The sequence below is a fragment of the Eublepharis macularius genome, chromosome 12, assembly GCF_028583425.1.
Source record: "Eublepharis macularius isolate TG4126 chromosome 12, MPM_Emac_v1.0, whole genome shotgun sequence".
In the NCBI taxonomy this organism is placed as follows: Eukaryota; Metazoa; Chordata; class Lepidosauria; order Squamata; family Eublepharidae; genus Eublepharis; species Eublepharis macularius.
This window is the reverse complement of record NC_072801.1, coordinates 51,436,824-51,454,514: the sequence shown is the minus strand read 5'-3', so window position 1 is coordinate 51,454,514 and position 17,691 is coordinate 51,436,824. Positions and strand designations below refer to the sequence as shown.

The 17,691-nt window shown below is 40.3% G+C and overlaps 2 protein-coding genes across 2 annotated transcripts; one reads left to right on the top strand and one right to left on the bottom strand.

Moving 5' to 3' along the window:
• The first annotated feature begins 639 nt into the window (after positions 1 to 639).
• LOC129339262 (olfactory receptor 13H1-like) lies at positions 640 to 1,581 on the top strand. The gene has a single exon (XM_054993854.1). It carries the CDS (start codon positions 640 to 642, stop codon positions 1,579 to 1,581), a length of 942 nt encoding a protein of 313 aa, XP_054849829.1.
• A 15,147-nt stretch (positions 1,582 to 16,728) lies between these two features.
• Positions 16,729 to 17,691, bottom strand: LOC129339261 (olfactory receptor 11A1-like). Its single transcript, XM_054993853.1, has one exon. It carries the CDS (start codon positions 17,689 to 17,691, stop codon positions 16,729 to 16,731), a length of 963 nt encoding a protein of 320 aa, XP_054849828.1.

Here is a 17,691-nt window from a genome sequence, read left to right as displayed (position 1 = left end):
AAAATCTTTTTCTTGAGGAAACACTAATAGAGTCAGTGTATATAAATTAATATACTGATTTCATTGGGATAGCTGCCTGAGGCATGTTAAAGAGTCACACTAGCAGACTTAAAAGTACAACACTAAACAGAGTTGCACCTTCCTAAAGCTTGGACTTTGAAGGATGTAACTCTGCTTAGGATTGCACTGCAAATTGTGGCAGAAGTCAACTCTAGCATATGTCAGCTTAAGCTATAATATATCTGTTAGTCTTTGAACTGACTCCATACTCTTTTTTGTAGAATGATGAAGTCCCAAAATGACAGCACTTTTATATACGTCTTGAAAGATTATGTACTTGGTATTCTCTCCAATGTTGCAATTTATTTTACTTCTTTCCTGTTCTACATATAGGACTTCCAGATTTGTTTCTGCCTATCACTAAAATCTTGTTCATATAATTGGTTTATATTTTTATGCAACTTCCCTAAATGCCAAATGGTGACCCCCATGGCTGAAGACATATATGGAATTTGGTCTTCTCCTAAGATATAATAATATTGGTGCTGGGGATTTTTGAAAATGATTTACGTATACTCTGAGTTATTTCGCAATGATTCAGATTAGTCTGATTTTGTTTTCCTATCCAGATCAGTCTTGATGCAGGAAGTAGGAGAGAATGAGACCGAAGTAACTGAATTTATCCTCATTGGCTGGTCTGGTCGACCGAAATCAAGGATGGCTTTACTGGTGTTCTTAACTGTTGCTTACTCAATAACTGTTGTTGGAAATGGACTCATTGTCTTGGTAGTCATAGCCGATCCACGGCTCCACAATCCCATGTATTTTTTTCTTTGTAATTTGTCAATTCTGGATCTCTGCATGACAACTTCAGGGATCCCACAATCTATAGCCAACTGCTTAGTGGACAGGCCTGTTATGTCTCTTCTTCTGTGCTACGCCCAGATCTATGCTGGTCTTTTTTTTGGAGCAACTGAATGTTTACTTCTGGCTGTCATGGCTTATGACCGTTACGTTGCCATCTCCAATCCACTGCGCTACATGCTCATCATGAACAGGACAGTTTGTATCATGTTGGCTACTGTGACATGGACTACTGGATTTATGGTTACAGTTGTGCCCTGTCTTGCTAAGCCAGCTAGATTCTGTGGAAATAATGAAGTTGACCATTTGTCATGTGAATTTAAAGCTGTATTTAAGCTCATTTGTACAGACACCTCTATGAGCCAAATAAGCATCACCTTCACCAGCTTTTTCACATTGGTTTTTCCACTTGGCTTTATCCTGTTTTCTTATTTGCGTATTCTTATGGCAATCCTGAGAATGCATTCAGAAGGAGGCAGGATGAAGGCTTTTTCCACATGTGGATCCCATCTTGCTGTGGTGTCCATGTATTATGGCACCTGTATATTCACATACCTCCTTCCTCAGAGTAAGAACACCAGTGACATGGATAAAATAATATCTGCATTTTATGGAGTCCTGACACCTATGTTCAATCCTTTAATTTATACACTAAGAAATCAAGAAGTGTTGGGAGCACTGAATCGACTTCTGTTTGTTAAAAAAGGAGATGCATAGCATATTATGGGAAGACATCTACTTCATAATATCAAGAAGTAGTCACCTCATAAACCCCTTGTTCAATTTTCTTGCTCAGACTCATCAACATCCTTTCTGACTTGTAAGAATGGCAGGGCCTGGGTTAACAGCTGAGTGGGGGATATTTATTTGGCAGCATTCTTGCGCCATGCCCAAATATAGACAATGTACCTTTTACCTAAAATTCCATCTTGAAGTTCCTGCAGTGAGAACATTCTAATTCTAACATGAATTCAGACAATTTTCCATCGGGCTCACCATACTTGTCAATTCAGAGTAGTCAGGTAAATGCTCTGCAAACAAGATATGAATGATGTTCAAAACTATTCTGTGTAATGATTCTGTAAATGATTAATTTCTTTACTGGCTCATGCATATCATATCTCCCCTTTTGGATGTTCTATTTCCCTTTTTTCAGCATCTTAGCTGTGTAGCTGTATCTCAGTAGTAATTACATATCTCTATAATCAAATTTTCCAAAGCTTTCAAGTTTAAATGAAGCTATAACTTTGGCAAATCCATGCAGACAATTAAAAGTTCTTGTCAGATTAGTGAAATATCGTTGCGTGAATTAGTTCCTTTTGAAAAGAATGTGGTCTCCACCAGTTAAAAGTTGAGTATAGTGTCATCTTTGGACTTTGGTGGCAGATGGAATATGTATGGTTATCTGCAAGTATTTTGTTGTCTTTGCATCTCTGTGCTACAAAGAATAAATGTTAAGAAGTATAATCTGCAGACTGTAAATGATTAATTTCTTTACTGGCTCATGCATAAAGAAAGGGAGCAGGGGCATTTTGTCACTCAGCCCCATTTCTACTGATTTGTTTTAAAGCATAGAGTTGTCTACATCTATACGTAAGTGGAAGGTGTGCTTTAGGAAAGCCAGTTACCCTCTCTCCCTACCTTTGCCTCACTTGACTGTGACCCATGTCTTCTTTTTCCCCTGGCTAATCTCTGCCATGATTGGCCAGGGGACTCTGAAAAAAAGTGTAGAAGGAAAGAAAGCACAGAATAGTAAGGCATAGCAGGGGGATTCTATGGAAGGATGGAGCCATTCATTGAGTCAATAGTTAGTTACAGAACAGGGGTCCTTGCCCCCATGTATCTAAACTTGGGCAGAAGGCTCCTAATTGTGGCTTGGAACCCATAATGTACAAGAGGACACATAAAAGGACTTAGAGTAGTTCCCCTTCACAAGACCTTATGCAAAACAGAGTGATTTTCTCTGCATATGTTATAGTACCTAGAAATCAGTTGCTCAGTATCTTGCCCTAACAGAAATAAAAGTGGAGACAAAAGAACTGTAGCTCAACACAAGCAGTTATCATCTTTTTCATGATCTTTCCTCCCCTAAGGTTGCTAAGATGAATTCTTTTAATTCCTCTTTGCCAAATTTATCTCTGAAATCGGCAATCCATTTCTGTTCCTCTTTTTAAAAAAATGAGTCAGTTTGGATCAATTGCTCTTTATTTGTGAAGAGGAACATTCGATTAGATCTCAAAGAAGTAATGTATTCTAACCACTACATCACGGTGTCTGTTATGGCTCAGGGAAGATGTTAAGCCCTGTTCCGTTTATGTAAATGATGGGATATTTTCTACCCTTCTTCTTATTGCTGCCTCCCCCCTCCCCCCAACCACTTATATCAATCAATTCCCCTCAAATGTATCCTTGCAACAACCTTGTAAGGTTGGTTAATCTGAAAGTAAGTGAATAGTCCAAGGTCACTCAGGAAGCTTCCGTGGCAGAAGTGGGAGTTGACCCAGTTTGATAACGCAAACACTACCTCACACTGTCTCTTTTATCCACACAACAACCCTGTGAGGTAGGTAAGGCTGAAAGGCCTGGAAGGCACATAGAGTGCCATCATGTGGTGTATAAAGGAATTACACTATCCCATTGCAAAAAACACCCTCCAAAATATATTAATGAGAAATCAAAGAAAATTCCTCTTTTTAAAGCAGAAAAGTAAGTGCAACCAATTCATGTACTTAAAAAAGAAATTTTCAGAAAAAGACATCCCATCCATCCCACCCACCTCCCCTCAGTAACCACCCTGGTTTCCACATGTGCAAGTTCTCTAGCACCAGCATATATTTTGTGCTGGATTCAACCATGTGTATGTGTATGAGGGGGAGGGTAAAAAAGTTGAAATTCCTTCTCAAGGATAACCAGGTAAGTTTCAATAATACATTTGATCTTTTCAGATTCATTTCATAAAGCTAGGTATTTCCCAGAAAGGAAAAAAAAAATCCAAGCAATCCCTGTATCCAGAATTCATACATTCTTCCAAATCAACCAACAGACCACTCTTATTTCCATTTCATGAAATATTGGAAATGGTGATGAAAGTGACCCTAATATCAATTGGTGATGAAAGTGACCCTAATATCAATTGTTATGGTCTTTCTTAAATGTTTTTAGACATACTATGGTAACATTATAGCTGGGAATGCAGTGGAAATAATCAGTACAAGAATCAATGATCGAATGCCATTTTAACGTGTTAGTACATAATACTGATTATGCGGGACTGACTACCATGTAGACTTCTTGCTTTGATATCCAAACAAATGTTTACTTACAGAACATCAAGAAAACAAACAGCACAATCCTAGGAACACTTTCCTGGAAGTAAGCTCCACATAATAAAATTGGACTAACTTTTAAGCAGACTTGTTTAGGATTACTTCTCTAGGGAAGATAAGCCCTGATCACTCACTGTTCTTTTACCATTTTTTCCATCTTTAATTTCCAAGGTCAGACCCTGGTTGGGGGAAAATGCTACAAAGTCCAGGGGTAAGGCAGATGCAGTCTCTGTTTTGTTTTAAACTAGACAAACCCCAAATTTTCTTGCCTTACATATGAAGAGCTATAGTACATATAACATATTCCAGAGATCCCATATCTGTCACAGATTATTCTTCAGAATCACAAATTAAGTTGACAGGAAGATTATTTCAGGCCTGTCCTGATGGGGGAGAAGAGGTGAGGGCAGGGCGACAGACACCAGACAACTTCAATGGAGCTGAGAAAGGCAACAGCTTTCTTGATTTACAGCTCATGGAACATTGGTGTTGCATAGGGCACAGATCTCCCAGCGTTGGCTGAACTACTTGCCAGTCGATGACCCCGTGCAAGGAAACAATGCAATGGCTAGGGGTGCCCTGTCAGGAGCTCATAGAATTGCCCCCCCCCTAGATTCCAAGCTTCCTAAAACTTGATGGGAGGGTCATTAGAGGACAGTCAGGAGTAGGTCCATGAAAATTTGGAGTATTTTTCATGAAAAATGCCACTCGTCTCCCGGAAAGCTCACAGATATTTTTCCCCATAGAGAATCATGGAGCATGAGTGGGGTACCTTATTTGGGGATCAATAAAATTGTCCTCCTGGTTCAAAATCTTCATGAAACTAGGGGGATCTTTAGAGGACAATATGGAGTAGATTCCCTCCAAATTTGGGAATGTTTGGTTGAAAAATGACCCCTCCAGTTAATCAGATATCTCCCTGAGTGATTTTCACATAGTAAAAAAGGGTCAAATTTTTCAGAAGTACCTGAACTGAATGAGAGAATCAATTTGGAATTCAGGGGATCTGGGTTTTTTTTCCTCAGATTCGCTAGAAAAAAATTCAGATTTACTAATTTTTTTGGGTGCACACCCCTAATGGCAAACATGGTCAAATCTGCATCAAGGACGCTGACATTTGACTTGATTGCACTCCCAGCAAAGTCCCTTCACCTGCTCACCCTGACCATTTCCCACTTCTAGGGGCATCGGTCTTGTTCCTGATGAGAGGCCCCACCAGCCATAACCACAACTTGTGGCTGATGAGGTCCCACTTGGCCCTAGGGTTCTGAGAGACCCTGGCCGTTTCCACTCAGCTCCCCGCTGCTCATAACAGCCCGGAAGATCGCGCAAAAAAAGCGGAAGATCGCGTTTTCTCACGCAAGATTTGTGCAGCATCACGTGATGCCATGCAAATCTCACGCGAGAAAACGCGATCTTTCGCGTTTTTTGCACGATCTTCCAGGTTGTTACGAGCAGCGGGGAGCCGTGTGGAAACGGCCCCTGTTTCAAAAGGCCTCATTATACTCCAGGGCCACACTGTCTCCTGCAAGGGCCTGGGCAAACAAAACATTACTCATGTGATTGCTGAAGTGCCAGCCTCTCTGGGTAAGCCACCTGTACCATCCCCAATCAAATCAATCAATCAATCAATCAGTCCTTTTTTATTGGCATAAGAATATATGAAGTGAAGCAAGACATATAGACGGTGTTAGGGTTACAATTAAATAAATATGTCATCAGAATATCTTATCAGAGCACAGCTTAATAGCGCATTGCAGAAATATAGCCACCTTCTCTGGAGAGGAGTCGTTCAGAATGAAGTTGATCTTAGTGGGGTGAGAAAGTCCCGTCCTATTTTCCAGAATTAAATTTAGATATGTGCTACAAATTTCTACATAAAAGGGACAATAGGAAAGGATATGTGAGATGGTGTCAATACAACCTAGCTAACAGGGACCACCCCCCATAGAAACTGCACAACCTTCCATCCAGTTGCTGAACGTATGCTCAGAAATCTGCTTTTTCGCTCATGTTTTAAAAAATGGTGTTTTTAATTCATATTTTTGGTTATTTTTAACAGTTTATTTTTTTTTCAAAGTTAGAGTAAGAATCTAATTTATAGACTAATAGTAATTGTCTTCAAAAAGACATTTTCCCATGAGATCTGGCAGTGTTAATTAACTTCTAACTTTTTGTCCGTAAGGAAATAAGTAACATTCTTAATAACTTAAGAAGATCTTCCTGACAGAACTGCTGCTTTAGTAGGAACAGGAAAAAATATCAGTCACTGGTAAACAACTTCTTCAAGAAACTAAATTCTACAATAAGTTATTCATTATAATTTGTTCTTAGGGAATTAGGATCCTAATTGTGGCTTGGATCCAGTAATGTGCAAGAGGACGCATAATTGGACTTAGTGTAGTTCTGCTTGCAGAAGATCTTATGCAAACCTGAGTGATTTCCTCCATATATGTTGTAGTACCTAGAAATCAGTTGCACAGCGTCTTGCACGAGAAGAAACAGAAATGGAGATACAAGAATTTTGGCTAAATACAAGCAGTCATGATGATCTTTTTCATTTTCTTTTTCTTTCTAAGGTTGTTAAGAGGAACGTTGAATTTCTCCCTGAAATCAGCAATCTGTTTACATTCCTATTTTTAGGAATTTGAATTAGTTTTGAATCAATTCCTCTTTTTTTTTTTTTTATAAAAAATTTTTATTGGGTTAGAACATTAATATTTTTACATTACATTACATTCAATTTTCCCCTAATTTTTCGTTTCTAACCCCCTCCCTTTCCCCCCCTTTTGTTGACTTCCAACAGCTTTCCCACCCTCTGTCCCTTTTCCCTTACTTCTATTAACTTCCTCTGTCTAAAACAAATATATATTCTCCATTATATTAAGCAGTACATCTTTAACTCTTTTACTTATTATACATCCAAACTATACTTCTTTAGATAAACAATTTATCCCATTTTCCAGTTTTGAATATTTCTATATATCATAAACCATAAAAATTTCCCACATTTAAATCAAACAATTTGATTTGTTCTCTATATATTAATCATTTCTTCTTTTTATAGTATTTCTATATAACTCATCACATAGTCAGTCGTTTTAACTCTTCTATACATTCAGTTTGGTGCATATAAGTCTTATCAAGTAAAAAAAAAATATTGTTAATTACTCAATCCTCATGTTTAAACCGTTAATTATTCTCTATCAATATTCTATCAATTAACCTTTACATATCTATATATATCTCAATCAATTAATTAATCTAACTGCTTATAAATTCACATTTCTCTTCCTCCCCCGGTAAAGTCACCCCTCTCTTTTATACTTTTATTGTACTTCAGTAGTTCTCAAACTGCCACAGTTTTCCTCCCACCTCCCACTTCTTCTCCAGATATTGTTTCAGCTTCTCCCAGTCTGTGTTAAACTGCCCTGAGTCCAGATCTCTCAGTTTTCTTGTCATCTTATCCATTTCAGCCATATACAGCAATTTGTAGATCCAATCTTCAATAGTTGGCACTTCTTGCACTTTCCATTTCTGCGCATACAAAAGTCTAGCTGCTGCAGTCATATAAAATATCAACGTCCTATGATGGGCTGGAATTCCCTCCATTCCCAAGTTTAGCAGCAGGAGTTCTGGGTTCTTATTTATTTGAAACTGTAAAATTTCACTCATTTCTCTTATTATTTCCCCCCAGAACTGCCTAGCTACCTCACACGACCACCACATATGATAGAGGGAGCCCTCATGCTTCCTACATTTCCAGCATTTATTAGAAGTGTTCAAGTTCCCTAGCGCAATCTTCTTTGGTGTCATGTACCAACGATAAATCATTTTGAAAATGTTCTCTTTAATATTAATACATGTCGTTGTCTTCATTGTAGTTTTCCACAAGTATTCCCATGCCTCCATTGTTATTTCTTTATTAAAGTTTATAGCCCATTCCACCATTTGTGTTTTAACTATCTCATCCTCGGTATACCATTTCAACAGTACTTGGTATACCTTGGATATTCTTTTCTTGTCTTCTTTAAGAAGGGTCTGCTCTAGTTCCGAGTTCTCTGTTCGTATGCCCCCTTTTGCAGAGTCCGAATTGTATAAGTCTCTAATCTGTCTGTACTGGAACCAATCATAGTTAGGTGATAGTTCCTCTTGCGTCTTTATTCTAAGTTTAGATGCTTCAGTTTTGGTTATTTCTTTGTACGTTAAACATTGTTGTTCATTATCAACAGCTCTCGGATCTATCACCTCGTATGGAACCACCCACCAGGGGGTTCCTTCTTGTAGGTAAATTCTGTACTTCTTCCAGATTGTATATAAACTTCTCCTTACAAAATGATGCAGGAACATCGAGTTGACCTTTACTTTGTCATGCCATAGGTATGCGTGCCATCCAAAAAAATTTTTATATCCCTCTAGGGCTAATAGTTTCTTATTCTTTAATGTCATCCACTCTTTTAACCAAACTAGGCAGATTGCATCATGATAAAGTCTCAGGTTGGGCAGTTGCATTCCGCCTCTTTCCTTTGCATCTTGTAGAACTTTTACTTTCACTCGAGGCTTCTTGCCTGCCCAAACAAAATCTGATATTTTCCTCTGCCATTTTTCAAATTGTTTAGAGTCTCTGATGATTGGTATTGTCTGTAGCAAAAACATTACTCTTGGTAACACATTCATCTTAACTGCTGCAATCCTGCCCAACCATGACAAATTCAGTCTATTCCATTTGATCAAGTCTCTCTCTATCTGAGTCCATAATTTTTCATAATTGTTCTTGAACAAGTCTATATTTTTTGCAGTCAGCTCAACTCCCAAATATTTCACCTTACTAGTTACTTCACAGTCCGTTATTTCCATTAACAATTGTTGTTTCTGCTTAGTCATGTTTTTGCATAATATCTTTGACTTCTTTTTGTTAATGAAGAAACCTGCCAAGTCACCAAACTCCTTGATCTTATCTATCACTTTTGGCATGTTCTCCAATGGATCTTCTACAATTAACATTATGTCATCTGCAAATGCTCTAACCTTGTATGAATAGTCCTTTATTTTTATTCCTCGTATTTCCTCATCTTGTCGTATTTGTATCATCAGAATCTCCAATACTAAAATGAACAACAATGGAGATAACGGGCAACCTTGTCTTGTTCCTTTACTAATCGTCAATTTCTTGGTCAGTTCATCGTTCACTACAATTGCTGCAGTCTGGTCTCTATAAATTTCTTTAATTGCTCTGATGAATCTTTCTCCCAGTTGTAGCTTTTCCATAGTGGCAAACAAAAAATCCCAGTTTAAATTGTCAAACGCTTTTTCAGCGTCTACAAAGAAGAAACCAACCTCTTTATCACAACGCTTGTCATAGTATTCAATAGCATTGATCACTGTCCTTAAATTGTCTCTTATTTGTCTGTCCGGCAAAAAGCCTGCTTGTTCTTCCTCTATGACTTCCGAGAGCCACCCCTTCAGTCTCTCCGCCAATATCTTCGCAAAAATTTTATAATCATTGTTAAGTAATGATATAGGCCTGTAATTTTTCACGTTAGTCAGATCTTGGCCCTCTTTTGGGATCAATGATATATTCGCTTCGCTCCAAGTGTCTGGAATTCTTTGATCCCTGAAAACTCCGTTCATCACCTCTTTTAGGAATGGTGCCAGTTCGTTGGCCATTGTCTTATAAAATTTAGCCGTAAGTCCATCTGGCCCTGGCGCCTTTCCTAGATTTGCGGATTGTATTGCCTTACTTATTTCCTCATCAGTTACTTCACTGTTCAACTTATTTCTCCAAGCTTCCGAGATCTCTGGAAGTTTGGTTTTCTCCAAATATGATGCTATTGATTCTTTGGTTACTTCTTTTTTATTATACAGCTTAGCATAGAATTTATAAAAGGCTCTACTAATGGTAGTCTGCTCCAGGTACGTTTTATTTTCTTCACAGATTTTATTTGTTATTTTCTTTTCCCTTTTCTTCTTCAATTGCCATGCCAAATATTTCCCAGGTTTATTAGCACCCTCAAAAGCTTTTTGATTCAGTCTTTTAAGGTTCCACTCCAATTCTTTATTACTCATTGCTGTTAACTGTTCTTGAAGAATTTTGATTTCCTGATGTATTTTCTTTTTCCCTGGTCTCTTTTTTAACTGTGCTTCTTTGGCCTTTATTTTCTCCTCAATCTCTTGTCTTTTCTCCTCTTTCTTTTTCCTTGCTCTGCCATTTAAGTCCATTAGTATGCCCCTTACAACCGCCTTGTACGCGTCCCAAACTTTACTGGTTGGTACTTCTTTATTCACGTTATATTGTATAAAAAACTTTGTCTCTCTTCTCAATATTTCCATATTCTCACTTTCCTGTAACAAGTCCTCATTTATTCTCCAGGCTTTCCTTTTTCTCCTTTTTCCAAATTTCCACATAATTGGATTGTGATCTGAGCCTACCATCGGCATTATTTCTACCTCCTTAGTCCATAACGCTAAGTCCTTTGAGGCCCAGATCATATCAATTCTTGATAATGTAAGATGCCTTGCAGAATAAAAAGTAAACTGTTTGGTTTTAGGATATTCTCTCCTCCATACGTCTTCGAGAGTCTCTTGTTGAATCAACTCAAAAAAAAGCTTTGGCAATAGTCCTCTTTTCTTTTGTGCTGTTGTAGTCTTTTTGTCTAGTTCCAAATCTGTCACTCCATTGAAGTCTCCAGCAAGAATTATCTGGTCATATACAAGATCGTCTAAATGCTTCCTTAAATCCTCAAAGAAGCTTTCCTTTGCACCGTTAGGTGCATAAAGTCCGACTACCAACACTCTCTTTAAATTCCAATTACATTCCACTGCTACAAATCTAGCTTCAACATCTCTCATAACAAATTTTGGCTGCAGCTCCTCTTTTATGTACAACACCACTCCTCTTTTTTTCGTGTTTGAGGCCGCTACAAATTCTTTGCCCAATTTTCCAGATTTTAAATATTTTACATCCTGTTTTCTAATATGGGTCTCCTGCAAACAAACAATATCACATTTTTGTTTTAGTAGCCAATGAAAAATATTTTTCCTCTTATTCGGTGAGTTTAGTCCATTTACATTCCAAGATAATACTTTACACTCCATATTCATGGTTTTGTTGGTAAGTCTTTTTCATTGTCCTTGATAAATCTCTCCATCTCCCGCTCAGATCTGATGCGTTTTTTTGCCCCTCCAAACTCAAAGGACACTCCTTCCGGTAACTCCCATTTGTATCTAATATTCATGTCCTTCAAAGTCTGAATTAGCACTCTATATTTTTTCCTGTCCAGTAACACTGATCTGGGCAGTTCCTTCATTATGATAATCGTCTTGCCATCAATCTCCAATGGATCTTGAAATTGTTTTGTCACAATCCTCTCTTTCATGTTTCTAGTTGTAAACTGCACAATCACATCCCTTGGCAGTTTCCTCTGGGTTGCAATTCTCGAGTTCACACGGTACGCCACATCTAGGATAGCCACAATTTCCTCCTCCTCCTTCCCCAGGTAATCAGCCAACACCTCAGTCATCTGTTCTTGCGCTGACTTCCCTTCCACCTCTGGCAGACCACGAAAACGAAGCTGCTTCTCCATGTGTTTAGTTTCTGCAACTGACATCCTCCCCTTCACCAGTCTCATCTCTGTTTGTTGCGTGTCTATTAAATTCTCCATCGCGTCTTCTACTGTTTTAACTCTCTGCTGCGTTCCTTGTAATTCACTACTAATCGTTTCCACGCCTTTTTTCACTTCTGACAGTTCCGACTTTACTGTCTGTGTAACTTCTTTGACCTCTTTAATAAGCTCCAATTTCGTGTCCTTAAGTTCTTTCATCATGTCTATAAGTTTTTTGTCCAAATTTTCTATTGCCGATTGCCACTCTTTTTTCGACATCGTGGGGCTTGCTTTAGCTCGCTCCCACGAATCTGCTCTCTTCCTTAGCTCCGTGGCGTATATTTAAACGTTTTCCTTTTTTTTCAAATGTCCCAATCTTTGCCAAAATTAATTTTTTTGTATCCAAAATGTCGGGCGTCTTTTCTCTATGGTTTCTCTATGTTATTGTAATCCAAGATGGCCTACTTCCTCTTCCGCTGAAGCCGCGACCCTTCCCCTTTCAAAAATGGCGATTCCCTACTTCCTGTCCGTCGGCAAGGGCCGCTTCCCTCCAGCCACTCTATTGTTGTTACGCACTTCCTGTCTCCCGTCTTCCCACAGCAGGTCTCGCGATGGTGTCTTTTTCCCACAGCTCCAAAACCACAGGTATTCAAAACAATAGTCCGATTCTTGCAATAACTTCTTTAAATTTAGTCTCTTTTAAAATACAACTCCTGCCGAGTCTTCACCTCCTTTTCACTAGTCTGTTGCAGTTTAAAAATCTACTTTCTTTCCTCTCTGTTTTTATCAATCTGTCCCGTTTCAAGAGATAGCGATCTTTACCTTCTCTTCAACTTTCTCGGGTTGTAATCGCTGTTTCGATCTTAAATTCTCCTCTCGACTTCCCTCCCCGATCGAAGCTTGGGTATGTAGGTCTTATGCCAGCCGAATTGGCCCCAAAAATGCCGCAGAGATTATAGCCGACCCGTCGCAAGGTGGGACCTCAAGGATCGGGGGGGAGACTCCTTGAGTAGAGCCCCCCCTCGTCCGAGATCTAGCTCACCCTAGGGTCTTGAGCGTTCTTTGCCTGCTCCCCGCCTGAGAGCAGTCGGCCGCGGGTTATTTTCACCCCTCCGGCCGGTTAAAACGGCAGTCCGGTCAGCTCCGCAAATGGAGCTGCGTTAGACCTCCATGAATCCCAAACCGGAAGTCCAATCAATTCCTCTTTTTGAAGAGGAAAATTTGATTAGATCTCAAAGGATTTCTATATTTTAACCACACCACAGTCTCTCTGATGGTGCAGGGAAGATCTTAACCCCTGTCCCAGTTATGTAAATGATAGGATATTTTCTACTCTCTTACTCACTGCTGCCTGCCTCCCCCCAACTTATATGAATCTCTTGCCCTCAAATTTATCCTTATAACAATTTCGTAAGGTTGGTTAATCTAAAAGTATGTGACTGGCCCAAAGTCACCCTGGAAGCATTTGTGGCAGAGGTGGGCATTTACCCAGATCAGTATCCTAACCACTACATCACACTATCTCTGTTTTTATCCCCACAACAACCCTGTGAGGTAGTTAAGGCTGAAAGAGCTTGTCTGGCGCAGCTGGACTTAGCCTGGGGGCCATGGGTCCCACCCTCCCACAGGAGCACTTGGCTCCCAGAGGCCCTGGCAGACCCCTTACCTGGCAGGAGGCTCAGGGAGGGGAGCAGTCACCCCGAGGGAGGTCCAAAGAGGCCGCCAAGCCAGGCACAACCAGCCCCAACGACAACAAGGACATCACCCAGGTGGAGACCAGCCAGCCCCACCCTCCAGTGGGAGTCCAGGGATCCAGCAGGGGGCCAAGCTGAAGCCTTACCAGCCAGGGAGGAGAAGCTGCCTCAGCAGCTCAGAGCCACGCCCCAGCCTGCAGCCCTGCTGGAAAGCATTAACCTAGCACAGGGGATGCTAGGAGCTAAGCAGCTTCAGGTAGAGCTGCCTGAGGCATTCTGTGGGAGGAGATGGACAGCCGGCCAGGGAGGCTCAGCTGTGCCTGCCTTCAGCCATCAGATCAGCCAAGGAGGCTGGACAGCCAGCCAATGAGGCACAGGTGGACCAGCTCAGTGCTTCCAGCCAAACAAGCCCAGGTGCAGCTGCCTAGGCCAGCTAGGTCCCTGGGTGGAAGGCAGCAGGAGGGCGTGGTTAGCAGGCAGAGCCTGGCTAGGCTGAAGGGATAAAAGGGAAGCACGCCCACAGGGTGGGGTGGGTTTTGAGTAGGAGTAATGGAGTGGAGTTGGAGCAGAGCCAAGCAAGAGCAAAGACAAGGAGGAGAGTGGATGAAGGAGGAGGAGATGGCAGAGACCAAGGGGAGTGAGTGGCACAGGTTGAGCGGGCCAGCGAGTGGAGTGAGAGGGAGTATGGGTGATGTATACCGCCCCTCCATCCACAGAGCAGGGTCCCGCAGAATCTCTGGCCCCCCTTTGACGTCAGGAGCAGACCGCCCAGAACCCCACCCAGTGGTGGCCGCGGCAAGCCCTGACAGAATACCATCACGTGGTATATACAGAAGCAAAAACACCCCTCCAAAATATATTAATGAGAAATCAAAGAGAATTCCTCTTTTGAAAGCAGAAAAGTGAATAAGAGGAACCCATTGCTGTACTTAAAGAAGAAATTTTCAGAAAAAGAAATCCCCCCACCCCCCAAGTAACCACTTTGGTTTCCACATGTGCAAGTTCTCTAGCACAAGCAAATATTTTGTCCTGGATCCAATGCTGTGTATGTGTATGGGGACGTACAAAGCTGAAATTTCTTCTCAGGGAAAACCAAGTATGTTTCAATAATAAGTTTGACATGTTATGCTTCATTCCATAAACATAGGCATTTCCCCAAAAGGAAAAAAAAAGATCAAAGCAATCCTTGTATCCAGAACACATGCATTCTTCTAAATCAACCAATACACCAGTTGTATTTCTTTTTCATGAAATATTGGAAATGGTGATGAGGGTGATCCTGATATCAATACACTGAAAATGTACTGATCTTTCTGTCTACAGGGACCATACAGATGAGAAGACAGCGAAGAAATGGGAAAAGGGACAAGCATGCTGAAGAAAAGAGAATGAAAAATAATAGGTTGGACCCTGCAGGATATTTTCCTCAATTTTGCCCAATATTCCTCCTTATTAAAGCCCCTGTTACATGTGACTTTCATACCTGAAGATCCAATGTACTCCAGAATATCTTTATTGGTGATTCGAAAGAACTCCTATATCGATTTTCTCTAGCAGAAAAGTTGGATGGAAACCACCTCTTGCAATATAATGAGGATGGAGGAGGGGTCGAAGGCCAAAGCCTGCAAGTTCATAAAATGCTGTGTTTACATGACAGCTAAACCAGGAATAAAATAATGTAATGGATCAGAACCTAACTGGTAGATTCTATTGTTACTTTTGTACATCTTTATTTCCATCCAAGGGTGTGGGGTATTATCATTCACTGAAGTTTGGACTACACAAGAGATTAATCTTGCTTAACATTGGTGCGGTTGTTTCTTCTTCATAAAAATAAATGTTCCTATTTTTAATACCTGAGTTTTTAAAAAATTTCTAAATTCCAAAAGTTAGTTTCAGGTGAGTAGCCATATTGTAGTAGAAGAGCAAGGTTTGGGACTGACAAAGGGAGCTTTGACTCTTGAAAGCTCATACTCATGAAATCTAGTTGGTCTTCACAGTGCTGCTGGACCTGAATCTTGCTCTTCCCAGAAGTGTTTTGTTGTTCTCCATATCACAAGGAACAATTGCATCTTGGTAACACAATTGGTGCCGTGAGCAGGATATGGTAACAATGCCCTTTGGGAAGGAAAGGAAGTAGATTTATTTAAGTACTCTAGAAAAGTCTACAGAAAGGAAATCATATATTCACAGATGAGTCAATGCAGGAGAATAATTTATCCTTGTGTCCATTCTGCTGGTTGGCATGCCTGGAGAGTGGCAGAGGATGGGTCTCCCCCTTGTGAAAGGCGAAGCACTGCACTGCAGCAGCAGTCTGGGCTGATATTCCACTGTTGGGATGGCCCTATGGGGCTTATATAGATTTTAGAATACTTGATTCACCAGAGTGTGTACATGTTTACTTCTAAGAGCCAAGCTACAAGTGACAAATGACACTTGAATGGCAAGTGTATTTCTCCCTGTTCACTTGCCCTCCACTCAATCCACTTGCCGTTCAAGTGTCATTCGTCACTTGTAGCTTGGCCCTTAGTGGCCTTGAAGAGGAGTACTTCCAAGACTACCTGATGAGCACTAAAATGTGGCAAATGTCCAAGATAGGGAGTATCCTAGCTTCCTTGCATTCCTATGTCAGGTGTATAAATTTAACCCATCACCATAGTTCCATGTGCTATAACAAATATTATGAGAGAGAAAACATCTCCAGGCCTGGCTCACATGGTAGGTTAGGCACAAGGTTAGAAACAGTGGTAAACCACTAACTCCTCTGATTACAAAGGTCTTCCACAAATGCCACTACACTCCCATGATTGCTGGTACAACTTTTTTTCAGGATCACAACAGGGCAAATTATAACTATTTTTATATCCCACTTTTCTCCATGATCATGGATCCAAATTTGCTTTTCATATTGTTCTTCCCTACACCCGATCCTCACAACAATCTTGTGAGGGTAGGTTAGGCTGAAAGATTGTGACAGGCTCAAGATTATTCAATGAGCTTTCATGGCTGAGTGGGGGATTCAAATGCAGTTGACTCAGAAACTAGTCTGACACTCTGTCCAGTATGCTACGCCTGCCCTCATCCCTTTTCACTAATGGAAAAGCTGTTTGAATCCAATCCAAGGGGAATTATTTCTTAGAATCTCTTTTTTCTTTGAAGAAACATAGTAAGTAAGGAGCTATGTGATTAATCTTGTATACATCAATATACTGATTGTAAGCATCTCTTCCTTAATTTGGCTTCTCAGAATTTCTTAAAAGTTAGCAATTTATTGATCACTCTTTTCAGATTTTCTTTTACCTCTTTGTTTCTCAGACTGTAGATAAGAGGATTGACCATGGGAGTCAGGACAGTATAAAAGAGAGAGAATATTTTGTGCATGCCTTCCCAACTTTCACTTTTTGGTAAGATGTATACAGACATTAAGGTACCATAGAAAATGGTAACCACAGTGAGGTGTGAGGAGCAAGTAGAAAATGCTTTCTTCCTTCCAGTGGTTGATGGGATTCTCAGGATGGTAGCAATAATATGAAAATAAGATGTCAGGGTTAAAACAAATGGGGGGAGAGTATCTATGGCTGACAGTATGAAAGCTAAAAGCTGAACCAACTGTGTGTCTCCAGAAGCAAGCTTTATGAATGCAGGGAAATCACAAAAGAAATGGTCTATATCAACTGGTCCACAGAAATGTAAAGAGGACATCACAATTATTATCATACTAATTGGTAACAGTGCACTTAGCCAAGAACCAGCTGCGAGCTTGAGGCAGAGCTTGTCATTCATTAGGGCTCCATAATGCAGTGGTTGGCAAATTGCTAGGTAGCGATCGTAAGACATCACAGCTAACAGGTAACATTCAGTACACACCAAAAACCCAAAGAAATATAACTGAACCACACAACCTTTAACAGAAATGGCCCTGTCCCCAGTCAGTAAACTAGACAGCATCCTGGGAAGGATGGTTGAGCTGTAGAAAGTCTCCATACAAGACAAGTTTCCCAAGAAGAAGTACATGGGAGTGTGGAGATGTTGATTGGACACAACCAGGAAAACAATGGTGAGGTTTCCAGCAATAGTCATTATGTAGATCACCAGAAACACCAGGAAGAGAAGGAACTGTAAATCATGAAGCCTTCCAAAACCCAACATGATGAATTCTGAGATATCTGTGCAGTTTACAGGTGTTGTGTTTGTTGTCGGCTTCAT

Excerpts from the sequence above, each read along its gene's own strand:
- LOC129339262 (XM_054993854.1), top strand. The coding sequence starts at position 640 with ATGCAGGAAGTAGGAGAGAATGAGACCGAAGTAACTGAATTTATCCTC.
- LOC129339261 (XM_054993853.1), bottom strand. The coding sequence starts at position 17,691 with ATGAAGCCGACAACAAACACAACACCTGTAAACTGCACAGATATCTCA.